At 40.0% G+C, this 17381-nt stretch overlaps 1 protein-coding gene across 1 annotated transcript in view; it reads right to left on the bottom strand.

Moving 5' to 3' along the window:
* The window catches only part of ERBB4 (erb-b2 receptor tyrosine kinase 4), a 970081-nt gene that overhangs the window by 299903 nt on the left and 652797 nt on the right, over positions 1 to 17381 (bottom strand). Inside the window, exons 14-17 of the mRNA XM_019522894.1 lie at positions 16271 to 16364; positions 14177 to 14331; positions 6781 to 6825; positions 6584 to 6658 (exon numbers count right to left, since the gene is read on the bottom strand). Of these exons, the coding sequence (XP_019378439.1) occupies positions 6584 to 6658; positions 6781 to 6825; positions 14177 to 14331; positions 16271 to 16364 (369 nt within the window). The remainder of the gene's footprint in view (positions 1 to 6583; positions 6659 to 6780; positions 6826 to 14176; positions 14332 to 16270; positions 16365 to 17381) is intronic.

Here is a 17381-nt window from a genome sequence, read left to right as displayed (position 1 = left end):
TTTTAATCAGTAGATTGTAAGTTATTTTTGAGATATATTGCCCTTTTGTTTTGTTTGTACAGTGCCTAGCACTGTAGGGTAATCTCCAGGAATAAGGCCGTAGCAGAATTAGTTTGTTAATCACATTTTAAGCAGTAGTTGAGCTGCACATTCATGGAATGAATGGTGGCAAAAATGGGAAACCAGCCACAAAATTATAACACAAAAAATGAACGTGTGGCAGGGTTAAGACAGCACTGGAATCAACAACTAGCCCTTGTGAGGTCCCACGAGGTGGCTAATGATCAGCTGATCATCAGCAGTTTCAGGACAACAATGGGGCTCAAACTGGCCCCAGCACAGTTCCTGCCAGTCGACAATCAGCTGATTGTTGGCTGGCTCCAGGGATTGTGTGGGGGCCAATCTGAGCCCTGGCATGGTCCTGGAGCAAGCTGACAATCAGCTAATTGTCATCATCTAGCTTTTAACTTGCTCTAGCTAAACACCTTAACTCAGGTGTAGTAATAGTAAGTCAGGTGTAGAAATAATTGATAGTGAAGTACTGAAGGCACTGCCAAAACAGTCAAGAAGGCTAGATTTTGTGTTATGAATCTGAGTAAGAGATGTGTATTTAACTATAATGACTACAGGACTAATGAAACAGTATCTTTTTAATATTCTGACTATTTTTCACCTAGTTTGTTGTATTTTTTAAGCTTACTATATAATCTAGCTAATCACTGAACATCCCAATCAAGTTATATTTGTTTTTGCTTTGATCTTTAACTGAAGAATATAGCTCTAGGCCCCTAGCACAACAGTACAGCTTCTAGTTTCTCTTTAACTGAAGAAAAATGTGTCATGTGATATGAAATGATGCACCACATTGTATGCACATTCCTTTTCAAAATCTTAGATCTAGCCATGATGGTAAAGACCTTGAAACCAAAAGTTAGTAGGTAGTTAGAGAAAGCAACACTGTTGGCTGGGCCTGTTTGCAACCTGAGAAAAGCCAAAAAACAGTGGCAGTCTGATCATGACCCTCTTTTTACTTTCCCTGATATGTTCCCAAAGTTCTGGGAACACACTATGTCAAGGGTGAAGTTACATGTTACACTTAGACCATACTACACTTGTGGAAGGTTAAGGGGCATTCAAATTAGAACGTGCTGTGAGTAGTTGTATGTTAAGGGTTAATACTGTTTTTTGCAAGCACAGCTATGACTTGCCACTAGAGGCCTGGCAAGCAGGGGGGTGGTTAAGAGCCAGGACACATGGGTTCTATCATTGCTCTAAGGGGTGGTGTTGGGGGGTTGGGAGCTGTGCATTCAGGGATGCTGGGGGACTCCAAATTTCCCATTTCATCTCTGTGAAGCTGACTGAACTTACCTTAACATGAGTTAGGTAGCATAGCTCACAGCTACCCCTTGCCTGAAGTGGAATAGCTTTTGAGATGCTCAGAGATCATTTAACAATAGTTAACAGGTATTAACATGCTGATGCTCATGTTTTAAGTGAGCTTAGTATGGTCTAAGTATAATGTATAACTTCACCCCAATTCTCTGCCAACTAAGAACATAACCTTTCTTGGGAATTTCTCAGTCGGCAAGGTGAATCTAGCTGCTTACACTTTTGTGTCATCAGGGTGTGAACAGATGTCATGTTTGGCAACTCCCAAACAACTCAGATGAACCAGGTTGGGGATCTACTCAGATATACAACTGAGTCAATGTACCACATGAATTACAATTTATGAATCAGATATCATCATGATGGGTCAGTAGTCAGGCAAAATCTGGCCTGTGGGCTGAATCTGGCCCACAAGGCAATTTCATTTGGCCTGTGGCTGCCCACCAGCTAACTGTACACTGCCCAGGCCATGCGCCTCGCTCCCACCTCTGTGGGTGGAAGGGCCTGGCTCAAGCCAAGCAGGGCTGCTGCTCCCACTGCTGCAGCTGCTGTTGGAGACCTGCTCAGCTTCCCGGGTACCCCCTCATTTTGGGCACCAGGTAGGGAAGCAGTGGGGGAAGCTGCAGCTGGGCAGGAATGCGGAGCATGGGGCTAGGGCTGGCAGCAACATGGAGCCCATACCCAGGGTATGGGTGTGAGAGAAGGTGTGGGGGGAATGTGGGAATCCCCCATGCACTCCCCCCCATGGCACACAGCCTGTGCTGGCAGCAGCAGCAGGCAGTGGGTGCTTGGGGTGCTCATAGCCAGGGAAGGTGCTGCCGCCTGGCAGTGCACGGCTCTGGCCATGGTGGCAAGGAGCGCAGCCAGGCTGGCCTGCCTCTATTGTGCGGAACTCCCTACAGCACATGTGCAGCTCCCAGCACTCATGTAGCACCAAGGGAAACCACACGATGGAGCTGGCTGCCTTTGCTGCTCTCTGCTGTGCAGGTCCTGGAACTCTGATGGACGTGGACGGGAGCTCTACCCCTTGCTTCCTAGCAGTCCCAGGACCTGCATGGCAGGGAGTGGAGAAGGCAGCCAGCTCTATCGTGCAAGTGCACAAGTGCTGGGAGCTGCATGTGCACTGTGTGGAGCCCTGCACAATAGAAGTGGACCGGCCTGGCTGTGCTCCTTGCCACCCTGTGCAGCGCTGGCCAGAGCCATGTGCCACTGGGTGGCACTGCCTGCATGGGCCATGAGCACCCTGAGTGCTGCTGCTGCCAGTGGCAGGGGCTGTGCAACATGGGGGGAGTATGTGGGAGGTCTTCACCCTGCCCTTACAACCCCCCAGATGTACACAAACCCCAACATACCCTATTGACTTGCCACACAGCCGCAACCCCTCACAACCCCCCCAACCACCTCCCACACCCCCCACACAATCTGCAAGAGTAAGACTTTATTTTTGAGTTATTATGCAACAAGCTCTATATACAGTACACAAACACAAATCATGACAAAAATGGTTTTTGTAATAAAATTAAAATATGTTATAGTAGGAGTTTGACTTTTAGCATATGATTTGTTTTTTATCTGGTTCCAAAAGGGCATACATCCCCTCCCAAATGGAGTACTTCCAGAAGGCAAGGGGAGGGACTTCTGATGGCAAAGATCAGGGGTTAGGGCAGGACCTCAGGTCCCCAGATGCTGATCAAGGGGCGGGGGTCCTGTCAAAGGGTGGAGTTGCCATCTTCCCCACTCCACAATATCTGAAAACCCCTGCCGGGGGTTTCAGATAACCAGAATTTTTACATAACTGGCAATCCCCTTACCCAGGGATGCCAGATAACAGAGATTTTACTGTATGTCTCAATGCTTTCCTTCTATAGCATCCACTCCTGGCACTGTTGGAGACAGGATACCAGGCTAGATGAAACCACTGGTCTGACCTGATGTGGCACTTACATTTTTTATGTAACTCTGATGCCTATGTTTTTTTATAGCATTTCTACAACAGCAGTAAAATAGCTGCTATAATTGCAGTAGCTGGAATTGGCAACTATCCACAAATAAAAGTAGCACTCATTTGTCCCATTAGTTCTGAAAGCTTTCACTGGTTAGGTTAAGGAGACATTTACTCCCTTTATGGTTTGAACTTTTTCTGGTAGTTAACAATATGGTGAAATCCTTTTAAGGATTAAGTTAACGTACTGAAAATGAATTTGGGTCCCAAAGGAACAAAGGGCAAGTGTATTTATATATATATGACAAGCAACCTAACAGCTGTTTGTAGACATATCAACTGGTCTATAGGAAAGGGGAAAAATGCTTCTGATTTTATAAAAGACATCAATGTTTCCTGCCTTCCCCTTGTATGCAGTTGAATTCAGAGATGTTGGAACTAAAAGTCCCCATACAAAGGGAATATAATATGTGGCATGAAAATACTTCTCTCAGTGTATAGAGGGATTAAATACAAGCAAAAAAAAAAAAAAGATGTGTTTGAAATCATTTTGAAAACAAGCAGTGTAATATATGTCTGATTTATCTTTATTAAACATGACAGTAAAAATTCCTCTGCTATCCTACCAGGCTCTTACAAAAGCCTTAAGGCCAATGGATCATGGCGAAAACAATCTGCAGACTGCAAAACTGAAAAGAAAAACAACACTGATATGAAGAGAAAAAAATAGGTGAAGAAAATGAAAATGCCTCATTTGTTTGCGTTTAGAACTCTGTCATCACCTCTTGCTTATTGAAACAATGGAATACTTTGCTCCTCAACCAGTGCTTATTAATGTTAAAGTGAAGGCACAAATAAGCCATTAATCACCTGAAGAAATATTCAGAGGTCTGGTACATGGAAGATAGCTAGAGATATATGAAAAGGGCTCCTACTTAAAGTGAAAGAAATAGAAACATTTTGGGTCTTAACCCATCAATCAGAAAAAGTACCATTTTGCCAATGCAGTTTTGCTTATTTTTACCCTTAACAAAAGCAGCTTTTTGTCAATAAAAACAGATACTTGCATAATGTAATAAGCCTAAATTGTCAAATGGCCCTAGCAGTTCTTTCATTGCTTTGAAAGTAACAAAATAAAACATGTACTAATATTTAATCAAGTTTACACTGCAATAGTTTTCACATATTCTCTAAAGCTAAAACTAGAAATTTCTGTCGGATCTAAGGGAACTATCCTTTCTTTGAAGTGGTTTCCCAGGTTCTATAATTGAGGAGTCACTCACTACCAATACTGAATGGTGCAGGATATGCCTCATTTAAGTGGATTAAATCATCTACTTTATTTTTCACCTCCCTCAGTAGTTTGCTTTAACTGACTTGATGCTAGATCACAGACTCAGAGATAGAAGCACTGATCCACATACAAAATAAAAAGAGCCTGCTAATGGACTGCATGATTAAGATCACGAAGCCCGATAGCTTTCTAGCAAATGCCTCCACATTCTGGAGTTACATATCTAATTACTCATTTGCTGCTAAAGTGTAGGGTCTGGTCTAGCAGCTGGTAAGATTAACAGGGAGTCTTTCTATTGACATTGGATATTGGATTGTGTCCTTTGATACTTAAATTATTATCAGGACAAAAATTCCACATTCTGAATTCAAAGTTACCTGAAAAAGCTGCTCAACCTAAATCAAATACTGTATGGAGTAAGATACGTTATTTCCCTATCATACTAACATCACGAAACAAAAAACCCAGTAAGAATACCAGAAATCACAGAATACATATTAAAACTATGAGTGCAATGTAATTATATAAGAGCTGTCTTCCTGTTACTGCTAGAACAAATAATGTAATATTCTTCCTTAAGTGTTATTCACACTATTCTTACATTAAACTTTCAACAAAGCATTTAAGCATGTACTTACCTTTAAGTTTGTAGTCCTGCTGAAGCCTTTAAAACTAATACGCTTTACTTATTTGTGGCCTAAGGACTAGAATCAAAACCTACCAAAGTCAGTGAAGCCAATATTTAAAAAAATGACTGCTGATTTTGGACATCTGGTTTGTAGGGAGCCCAGTCTGAGAGATCTCTGAGTGGTTTATATTTTAAAATGTTGAGCATGTGGCATATCTGAAAATTAGTCCCTATTTGTCTCAGGCTGAGCATCCAAAAATGGAAGCATTCAAAATCACTCTTGGAAAATAAAAAACAACTCCCCATTATCGCTGCTGGATTTTGAACCTAGGCATAACTGATCCTATCTAAACTATTTAAGAAATATATTCTGCTTATGTACTTAGAATACTTTCTCATGTTTAACCACTGTGTCACTCAACAGCTAGGTAATAAGGATTTTTGGTGAATAAACAACCCTGAGGCATTGAAACCTTTTTTTTTCAATTTAGGCTTATCTGAGTTGTTTATATGCATTTTCTGATATGAAGGAAAACCAGCTAAAATGCTTTATGAGGTGATGTTGGTTGAAAGGATAAAATCCCCATAAACTTTTAGCCCATGGCAATAACCCAAGAACCTGGAGGCCCTACTAACCAGTTTGAATATAAAAAGAAACAAGTCAAAGAACATGAATTGGATATAACATAAGTAAACATAAAGAAATAATTTCAATTTAAACATTTGTAAATTCTTCCTACATAAAATTGCCTTGGCTATGAAGCATGCATTTCTATGCACCAAAACCGATGCAAGTATAGGTTGGATTCTTCATTTTAAGGTGCCACTTCCTAATACTGGCTTAAAAATCTAGTGGCTAGAAATAGTTCAGATATTTTGAGGGATTTTTTTGGAGGACAAATACAGTTTTTCATAAACAGAGATATTCCATGGAGGCAGTTCTGCTGAAGCTTTTTCTTTATTGACAAAACCATTTAAAGAGTAACATTTTCATGTTGTTTCATTTCTCTCCTTCATAAACAACAACACAATGAAAATCTTTAGTTCAAAATGAAATGGAATTTTTCATTCAGATTTAATTTTTATTTTTTTCATTTTTTTCTGTGAAAAATTTAAAAATCACCATTTAATTAACTTCAACCTCAGCAAAAATGGGCCTATTACAGCCAGATGACTTCCAAATTAAGAAGCAAGCTGTTTGTTTACCTGGCTACTGAGGATGCCCTATATACCCTCCAATTTGTATATTTGACCAAACTGGTTAGTACACCACTCCTATGGCAAATGGGGAAGGATCTTAAGTAGAAAATGGAAAGATGGTGGATGTTACCTAGCATATTGTGGTAAAGTGGACTGGCGTGTCCATGGATAGTAAATGCAGTCATGACTAGCGGGACCTCTACACCTGCAGGCAATTACAGAACAGAAAATATCATTCACCATTCACAGGAACATGCACACACATGCACCCTTGCCCACACATGGAATATGGAAGGAAAACAAGGGGAGTGATCACTTAGAAAGTACCTATCCATCAGGCCGATGCAGTCCTCAATACGTGGACCTATGCACCTGCAGCAAATATAATTTGAAAAACAGGGGAAGAAAGAAAGAGAAAGTTCTGTTATTTACAGACAGAAAAAAAGGAATCCCCTCCCCACCCCCATGTGCCACACTCTTAATTATAATTCTCAAAAGAAACCCAAGTCACCATGAAATTACAGCTTGTGACACAAAGTGCAGACAGAAGAGAACAATAATAGCAGCACAAATAACATTCCAAGGTTGGACGGGTCTTGTCTTGAACAATACTTAAGGCAGGTTTCACCTGCTTACGTGGGAGGCCTGACAATGTAGTTGCTTTTTTTGGACATTGTTTAAAACATCAAACCAGTGATTACTGAGCAAAAGCTGTTGTTCATTTGCATTGCTTACGATCTATAGGAGCTATGTGGAGAAGTTGGTTTTATTGTTATTATTATTATTATTATTCATACTGTACCTTACACATATTCAGGGACATCGAAGAAACCTTTTGGGGCCCTGTCATCCCCTCCAATCCTGGAACTGGAGGAGATTAGATCATGGTGAAAATGGACAGGGCATGAGAGGGACTACCACTTCTTGTTTTGTAGCTTCATCTTTCCTAAATGCCAAAGCCAATGAAAAAGAAAGCTTGCCAAAGGTGGCAAGAACTATGGAATGACTTTCCATTAAATCATCTCACACCAAATCCATTGGTCTCTATCAGCAATGGATGTTGCAGCACTTCCTTCTTTAGCCCCAGAGGATCCAGTCCAAGTAGAGTGGCCAGAAAGGGAAGACTGGCTTTGAAGAGTGTCAGAGAAGCTTGGTGGGATGAGGAGGGGTGAACCTTATGGCAAGTCAGTTATAGTTCAAAACGGTGACCAAGATTTTCAGCAGGAGGTGAATAAGTCTAAGTCCATAAACAACAAGATCTTCGTAAGTGCTGACCATCCAGCAGCTCTTAATGAAACTACTGGGAGCTTTCGAGTTCTTAGCACTTATGAAAATCAGTTTCTTTAGGCCTTTAACATAAACACTGAAATGTTTTAAGAACCCCGGCCAGTATGCCCATTGACTATAGTTCAGGTCACTGTATTTTTTCCAATATCAGCTTTCATTGATGCACTTTAATTTAGGCTGGGATTTTCAAAGGGCCAAGAGGAAATGCATGCCTAATATTTCTCTTTAATCCAAATGTTTCAGTGCATTTTTAATAAAAGCAGATTCCATACAGATTTGAAAGACTTTAAATATGCCCTCATGATAGCGTGACTCCATTTCACCATCATTTGCCTTTCATTAACTTGTGTTGCATTTAAAACAACAATACTAATGATCCATTTGTCTTAAATTTAAATTAACTGACTTCTAAGTTTAATGAATTGTCTTTGGCAAGAGCAGCATAAGATCATATCCTGGCTCTTGTTTGTTTACTTATATTCTTACATTTGCATAAAATGCCAGTACAGACTAACAGAAATGGATCGTAAAATCTGCTTCAAAAAATGAACTCAGGCAGCATTATATACAAGGATAGAACAGATATATTCTGTGCTTCAGCGACAAGACATTGTATAGTAGATGGCGCGGATTTAAATACAGTTCATGGAATATAACATAGAGAAATCTTGACATGCACTTTTGAAATTTTAGCTCACTTTGACTTCAAGGTTTTGTATTCTGATTTAGTGTCAGCCATGTCTGTAACATTTCTTCCTTACATGGCACTCTCAGCAGTTCCTAGAAAGCCAGTTCAGTAATAAATGGGGCTAAAAAGTTGTTCAGAGCTTCTGTTCTCTAGCATGTCAAAAGAAGCTGAGCTCAGTCTTGCAATAAATAAATAATAATAATAATAAAATAGAAAGCCATTTTGAAATTAGAGGCCTAAGAACCGTTACTAGTTCACATAACTGGCAGGCTAACATAAAGAAGAGCCAATTTTCTTGGAGTTATTTTACCTCTCTGCTACATTTATTTTCTTTGGCTTCTGATGAATAGGATTTGAACCCAGGAAGACTCTTTTATTGGACTTTTGGATCTTACCTGTGCTTAGAAAGAAATTGGCTTTTAGTTGTACAGTATCCTTCTCTGGTGGATTTCCCAGTCCACATAAAACTCTAGGTATGGACCTATTTTGCCATGCTTACTATTGCTGAATAGTACCTTTTACCTCAAGTCTATATAAATAAAAAAGTCAATCTATCTCAGAAATAAGGGACAAAACACTGTGAGCAAGGATAGCAAATGTTGGCCCTCAGTAACTTTATTCAGAATATTCTGATTTTCAGTATGAAATTCCATTCATTTCTATTCTAGAAAGACTGCCTTGGTTTCAGATTTTTCCAGAAAGGTTTTAGTAAATACAGGACACGTAAGAGAATAAGTATAGTGATGGCACAGGGTACTTCACTCACACCCAGAATCATCATCTCTGAGGCATTTGGGATCTGGATGCTATTTCTCTTTGCAGCCTCTCCCTGTAAATAAATTGGTTAATTGATAAATATATTTGTTTGTTAATCAGGTAACTGTAGGTAAAGAAATGTTTAAAGAAATAGTGTATTTGGAAGCCAACACAGGGTTTAAGGTTTCTGAAAGAAATGAATAGGTTAATACAATATGAAAATAGAAACACCCGCCCTTTCCTATAGCTATCTTTTTTCTAAACTCCCTTAGGAACAAAGAAATATGACTGAGAGCCAAGTCTTTTGCCACTCCCAATACACAGAATGTCATTTTCTTGTCAAATACCATGCAATGAACTCTTTATTATCCCCGTATGTCACAACACCAAAAGAAAAAAAAATCAAACAGAAAAAACTCTGATTATAAAATTACTTAAACCAATCCATTCAAAGAGAGGAATTTCCCATAGAGGGTGATAATATGGTCATCAAAGTCTGGATATGTCTGTGAAGAAAGGTCCTGATCCTACATTCATATCTTCACAAGCAGTGTGATGCTTACACCAAATAGCTGTGACATCAATAGGGGTATGAATGGACATAATGGGCCCAACCATTTATTTCTGGCTGCTGAGTTAAGGCTTCAAGTTTACCTGAACCAAGGAAAACATATTTAAAGATGAGGGATTTAGATTAAGAAGTGGAAATGATCTATACACACAAGGGCTTGGAGTCCCCTGTTCCTCAGAGAGAAAAGATCTATAACAGCTAGCAGTAGCCAGAGCTGGTAAAAGTAGCAAGAAGTGGCTGAACAAATGGAAACAAGGGAGTAGCCATTCTCACAGTCAAAATCACTGCTCAAGGCACTCTCCTGAAAGCTTGCAAAGTTGGCAAAGGAAATGCTTTTGCCTTCCTGAGTTTGGACCATACGAGGGTACAGTACTCCTTGTGAAATATGTAGAAAAATAAGAAAATTAGGTTCAATGAAAAATGCACAAGATTTTCCTCTTGCAAAGCTCAGAAATAGAGAAAGCTACATGTGCTGTAGGACTGAAAAGTTAAACTAAAGCATAAGCCAACTGCAGACACTGTTCTATGCTGCACCAATAACTACAATCAGCAGAGGACCCCGGGAGCCTAGTGCACGGAGATGCTCTCAGTTAGACTGAAAACACTCGATGTTTGTGGAGTGCTTAGACCTATAGAGCCCTGAGCTATTGGTGGGGCTACTCAGCCTGACTCTATTGAAATAATTTATCATAATAAAACAACAACTGTTACTTATTACGAAGCGGTTTGGTTTTGTAATTTGCTCCTCTCCCTTATTTGACAGCACATGAGCTTATTGCTTCCGAGGTCATACTGTTCATTTTGACCTGAGAAATGTTTCATACTCAATGTTCTGGAGTGAAAGAACTGCAACCCCTTTGCCAGCTGAATGTGTTCCAGTAGAGAACCATGTCTTTTTTACTCTCAGTTAGGAGGGATAGGCCTGGGGGGATGCTTAGGAAATTTCCTTTACAAGATTAGCAGTGCAAATGACTTTCGTTGGCAAGTGGAGCTGTCCAGTGAGACTTTCTGTCCCTCTCTCCTGATGAAGACACTGACCATCACACCCTTTCTCCATCTTTTAGTTTTATTTCTGTGGAAACATTCCACTTGGGATAGTTGATGAGGAAGATGTGCCAAGAGCCTTCAGAGCTCTCATGAACTAAACAAGATCGCTGTCTCATGTGCTTCAGAATGGCTCCAAATTGGCTTCAGATAACCGATGTAGTTTTACAGGGCTGCTATGCCAATAGCACTGGAAACATCAAAATACACCTAGTAAGTCACTCCTAGATAGTTCTCTTGCTCAGTGTAAGAAGATTAAATGGGCTGGATAATGTTATGACCATTAATAGTATTTGTAATTATACCTGCTAAGATGGGGTAATCAAATCTCACGCTTCAGTGGGTAAACTGATCACCGGCAGTTGCCATGGAGGCATTTGTCGGGTTCTTTATGGGCAAGAGGTGAGAGGGGATGTTTGCCTTCCTCTGCAACATCAGAGGTTGGTTACTGCTAGAAACAATAAACAAGATTTGATAGTCTGTTTTGGCAAATATCCTGATCCTAAAAGAGCAGTGCTACAGGAGTGATAACATGCTGCATGTAATTTGGTACTCTGCAGCAGCTCAACACTTTTTGACAGATACTTTTACTGTACTGCTGGGATGTCAGTTTTGTTCCAGCAATTGATTTAGGAAGCCAAATAAAAGACATACTAGATGGAGTATGATGCAATTTCTTTACATCAATTCAGTAGTGGGCCAAATATCCAGACAGCAATCCCATCGCTACTTTATTCCTTCCTATCTTCCCTACCTCCCTCCTATTTCAGGAGTCACGCTGAGTGTGGGAATTTAAACACTCATTTCTAAGAGGAAGGCTGTGAACCTGGAAAATTGTGGATTGAATGGAGAGGGTGAAGGGTGGGGGCAGGCAGGGAGAGGAAACTAAATGATTCCTTTGCTCTCTCCAGGCTCATTCAGTGTGAGCCTGATAATGTTGGCAAGACGATGGACGATGCATAAAAACAGACATCTGGGGCATTCACTATGACCATCGCAGTTTAACATAAGTGACAGAAGAACATTTTAGATGGCATAAAATGTATGTAGAAATATTAGAATGGAACATTTGAGATCATCCAGATTTTTCAAAGGGCTGGTAAGAGATGTTTTTCACTAACCAGACTTTTTTAGTCAAAGTCTAGGGGTTTCTAACTGTTAATTTCAGGGTCTATTACAACGGGGTTATAGCTGTGTAGGAATAGCATTTAACTAGCCAAAGATATACCACTTTCTTTAAAAGCCAACTGTACTTCTTTGGGCATTAGTGAGAAGGTATAGAGGAGAGACCTTTAGTGCTTTCCCTCCTGGTGCCTGTCATTTGTCAGAGGACTGGCAAATACTGGCAATGTGAGATGTTCATTTCTCTAATAGGCAGTAAAATAAAAATGCAGCTGCATAAGGGGAAACCTAACATTAACATTAAAATGACAACATTAAAAAGTCACCAAATATGTGGTGACTTAAGGACTCCCTTCAGCTAGGAGCAGTCAAGTACATATTTAAACCCAAGATCCTGTTGCCTAAGGCCCTGTTACATCTCACTGCTACCCACCTGCCCCTTAATATTTGTTTGAGAGGTTTAGGAACATCTGTCAGCCATCCACCACCAAATGCGACCAAGAGTAAAATCTCTATTTTCCCTTTTCTTGGCTATGCTCTGGCCATGAGAGGGAACATTTGGGCAGGACATGAAGAAGCAAAAAGTAGAAACACTCATTGCTACTGTCTGTTAGCTGGTCCAGGTGGGAGTGAGCTGCTCCACAAAAAAGGAGCATTAACGTACCAATTATCTTACTCATCCTTCCAAAGTGATGGGGCACTGGGCAGGGATGGGTTGGGGAAAAGATGACTCTTTGGTCTGTTCATGGGCCAATGAAGCTCAGCACTTAGGGTAGACTGTAAAGGTAGACTCTACCCCTAGTTGGGCTTGTAGAATTTTACAGAAGGATATTTCCATTCTCCATTCAAACCAGCATTATAAACCTTACTTCTAAGGTAAGTTTTCTCTTTGTACTGTTTCCTGTTCTACTCTTCTATAGTATGAACACTTTTTTCTTACATAACTCTGATTTTAAAAAGGCGGAAAGGAAGACAAATTCGCAACAGATCCTGCCTGTGTCTCTGCTATCTCACTTTCATTTCCCTAATGGCTCTATTGTAATTAGATTTGCAAAAACAGCAAAAGGTCTCATTTTGAATGGCAACAGCTGTTGACATCAACATTATATTGAATAATTTACTGGCTTAATTTTAGCTGCTAAACAAAAAAAGCCTCTCGTGGATGATTATTTCACTGGATGAAGTTTTCTTGCTCTTCCTCTGCCTTGGACATAACCTATTGTCACATCATAAAGAACATTTTTAACTCAAGTGGCCCATGCAGACTGATAACTGTTTATTTAACTAAAGTTGCTGAGCTGCAGAGTTTTTTTTAATGACTATTCCCACCTTTGAAGCCTTCATTTCAGTTGGTGAGAATTCAGCACTTTCAAAACATGTTGAATACAGGGGACTATCCAAGAAACCTCCTGAGAAAATGCCTTGAGTCCTGTCCTGTGTCCCATTAATGCCAGTGGTATTTGAACAGCATTTTACTAAAGTCCTCTGGCACCAGGTTCTTCCCCCTGCCTCTGCCCCAGCCCCACAATACCCCATATACCCCCTGGCCCTTCAAGTGGTTCAGAAACCTCATTGAGATATGGGCAATTATTTGTCAGACATGCTGGCTTATATTTTCAAAAGACAACAGTGATTTGGGGTGGCTAACCTTTCTAAATACCTTGAAGTGGCCTCATTCAGAAAGAACTGAGTGCTTGGAAAGATCCAATAACACTGAATCTTGAGAGATCTATGTTCTGTTCCTGGCCCTGACAGAAACTTTGCAATAATCCAAGGTGAGCCACTTAATCTCCTTTTGCCTCAGTTCTCGTTTGCAAAATGGAGATAGTAATGCTTCCTTGCCTCTCAGGAATGCTGCAAGAATGAATCCATGAGTGCCAGGGGGTGGCAATGACCACCAGGTGAAAAAGTCTGTAAACAAATATCAAACAACAGCTGCTTGCATTCCTGTTTCCATGCAAGCACTATTAGAAATACTTTCCACACCAGCAGAAGTTATTAGGATGGCCAAGGAGACCTTAGGTAAGAACCATTTCAAAAAGATTGTGAAGTTTGGTGTTGAGCCTGGTCCTCTGATAAGCTGCTGGATGTTAACAACTTGGTCTTGGCTGTAGGGAGAGATCTAAAATCAAGGGGTTACAATATTGCTCTGTATACATGCTGTTTCAAGAATGAACTATTTTCTGAACCAATCATAACATCATTTAACATAAATATTACAAGGAATGCTTGCTATATGTGGAACTGAAGCTTACCCTTGGGTACAGTTCGGATGACAAGGATGGCATTCACGGTCCTCATCAGCATATTTGAAAATGAAGCTGTTTGCTCCCTGCAGTCCATCAGGGCACTTTTCTACACAGTTTGGCCCATCCTTAAAATGGAAACACTTGGTGCAATGGTCTGGCCCCTGGGAAGCATGAAAAAAAATGCAGTGCATTGAATATACTCTACCTTTGAATTACTGTACAAGGGATGCTGGCTGTATACTGGGCACTATATGCTCAAAGATAGAGGAGTACATTTTCAGCATAGAGAATACAGAATTAGCTGGGTGATTCCAATTATCATTAATGAAAGTCACACAGCTAAATCTCCATGCTCTGTACTGAAAACATACACAGGAGAGATTACCATTAGAGTGCTGTTTTTGTAGTATTACCTGTGATTTGATTTGGATACTTTGGATGGATGAACCTCATTGGGCTTCGTGCCCACTTTCATTTGTCCTGGAATTTTCTTGTTCCACCGCTCAATATTAAACATAGCTGCAAAGTGGTTATAATGGCTCCTCAGTGAGATCAACTTCTTTGTATCTCAGAATTATTTCTGCGCAGAATTTTACCTGTGGTTTCTAGTCTCAGCAATACCAAAGAGCTGTTGAGTTTCTTCAGATTATTACCCCATAGAGACTTGAAGTTTGACACTGAAGTCAAGACTATCATAGAATTTAAAAGCAGCCAGGCCCAGAGTGAGTTGGACACAACTGTGCAAAATGCTGTCAGCTGTCTCCAGTGGATAACACTATATAATGCAGAGACAATGCTTTTGAAACAGTTTGCTGAAAATTAAAATATCCAATTATGTTAGATAGTTGGGGCTTCAGTGCTCTGAGTGAACGAATTGCATGAAGTTGTGGTTCTCAGCTGGGGTTCTGCAGCACCCTGGGATGCTGTGAGATCATCTGAAGGGTGCTGTGGTGTGCAAGGAGGTAGGCACAGGCTTGTCCTTGCCTGCCCTTCCTACCTCAGCCCCTGCACACAGAGGTAAGCACTGCAATCTCAGTTCATAAAGGTTATGGAGGTGTGCCTCAAGTCTAAAAAGGTTTTGAGCCACTTGCATAAAATATAACAAAAAACTAATAATAGTAGTGATAGTAATCATTCATGCAGAACGTTTTAAAATCAGTAGCTAAATTACGTAAAAGATTTTAAGGCAAATCCTCCTACCATATTTATAGCCACAAAAGTCCAAAATAAATTCTGTTCTTAAACTAAGGGAGTATATCTACTCATTATGGGGGTTCCCACCTTTCATTTGGGTTGTGGAAAAAAAAAATATTGGAATCATCTCACTTTGCTCACTATTCAAAAGCAACTAGTGAGGCTCATCCACTATTATAATGGGGCCAGCAGCACTTCATACTGTTTTTAAGATGGACACTAGGAATTCCGTATCGAGCTAGGTCATTTGGATACAGAAAACACAACTGCTTGAACTGCAATAATTATAATGTGATGGGAGGTATGGAGGGGAACAAGACTTGACTAACTATAAATGGGGGGGGCAGGGATCTAGCAGTGAAAAAAGGTGATATTTAAATGACAGCTGAGTAGTCTCTCTGTTTCAAAAATGAATGTGCAAAGCACAAAATTGTACAAGCGAAATAAATTATATAGGCTTCTAGCACTGAGATTATACAACATCTCTAAGAATGGAGAGATTACCATATTTTCATTTTCTTAAGCATTTGAGAATCTGATTCAAGATACGTTTCACTCTGGACATGTGTGCCAAACAAAATTTTGCCAATGCATGCAGAAAAAAATGTGTTCAACCTGTTGTCTATAGAAATCAATAAAAGCATTAAGAGCGCAGTGGGTGCAGAAAGAGAGAATAATGATATCAAAGTTTTCTTTTTCTATTAATTCATTTTTTTATTCCCAAGTTTCTATTGGCCTGCAAAATTTCTTTTGCTTGTCACCATTTACTAGCAATGCATTTAAAATGGTTGCAAGTGATGATCCTTAAAGTCCTCTTGAACAAAAACAGCTATTTATAAATAACTACTTAAGCTGGCATGCACTTAACCAAGCTACAGAGATACAAGGCATTTATGTTGTGCTTACTGGTCCATAGCACGTGATCATGTTGTCTTCCATCTTCTCACACTGCGGATCACATTCCATGCAGACAGAACCATTCGCAAACTCTCGAAATTCACTAGGGAAACATGTCATTTAGGTTAGTGCTGGGGGAAAAATCAGACTGCAATTGATTTAAACATAATTGCTGCCAGTCCCTCAGCTGGTGTAAATCAATGTGGTTTCATTAACTTCAATGGAGCTATGCCAATTTACACCAGGTGTAGACTGGGCCCATTAAATGTACCACTCTTTGCTGTATGCCCTAGTGACAAGTCAAGCAGTATACTTCTCCATGCAAAAAACTATCAAGGTGTTTTTTTCTTTCTATTCAGAAGTAAGGATACCATCAGAGAGAGACGTGAACTGCAGCTAGCTGAGTTTTCCTCTCTGTCTATGGGATCACTTCTCCCCACCCCCGACCCCTTAAATTAAGAAATGCATTTGTTGCACACAAAACTTCTCATCACACAGGAGAGCAACTCAGATGTATTGATCTCTGCGGTGCCATTTCTGCTACTTTTAATTAAGTTTGTGTTCAGCAGTCCCATTACATCCCATACTTTCCAAAAGGTCTATGACTTTCCATCAAATTTTATTCTTTAAACAATTTTTATTTTATTAAACAAAAACCCTTCATATCACAAATTTCCTAAGAAACATTTTATTTGCATATAGCACACATCTGCAAAAGTACCACTTCCAGATTCTAATACTTGTGATTTTTGTTTTAATTTGTTTTTAAATGAATGTCTGGCAAGTCATCATACAGCCTATTGCCTTCAGATATCCAACGTGTGCCAGTGCATAAAGAAGTTAAAAACAATACATTTGTGGAGCTTGTTGATAGCAGTGGAGCCATGTCATGTTCTACATGCTGAGGTGAGGACCTTTATATCTGTTTTATTGACCAAATACAATGTACCACTGACACTCCTATTGTGGCACTCCAGTTAACTGACTTCAATAAAGAATCTACAGAAGATTTTCACTGAAAAGTAGTCTCATGCTCCTTTAACTCTGGTGCCAAAATTGTTCGTGGTAAGCAATACACCTCTGAGAGAGGACACAAAGAAGCTCTAGCAACCTGATGCCA

Source organism: Gavialis gangeticus, unplaced genomic scaffold (assembly GCF_001723915.1).
Source record: "Gavialis gangeticus isolate Ggan-Ray unplaced genomic scaffold, GavGan_comp1, whole genome shotgun sequence".
NCBI classification, from domain to species: Eukaryota; Metazoa; Chordata; order Crocodylia; family Gavialidae; genus Gavialis; species Gavialis gangeticus.
The sequence above is the reverse complement of the archived record's forward strand: the minus strand, read 5'-3'. Positions and strand labels throughout refer to the sequence as shown.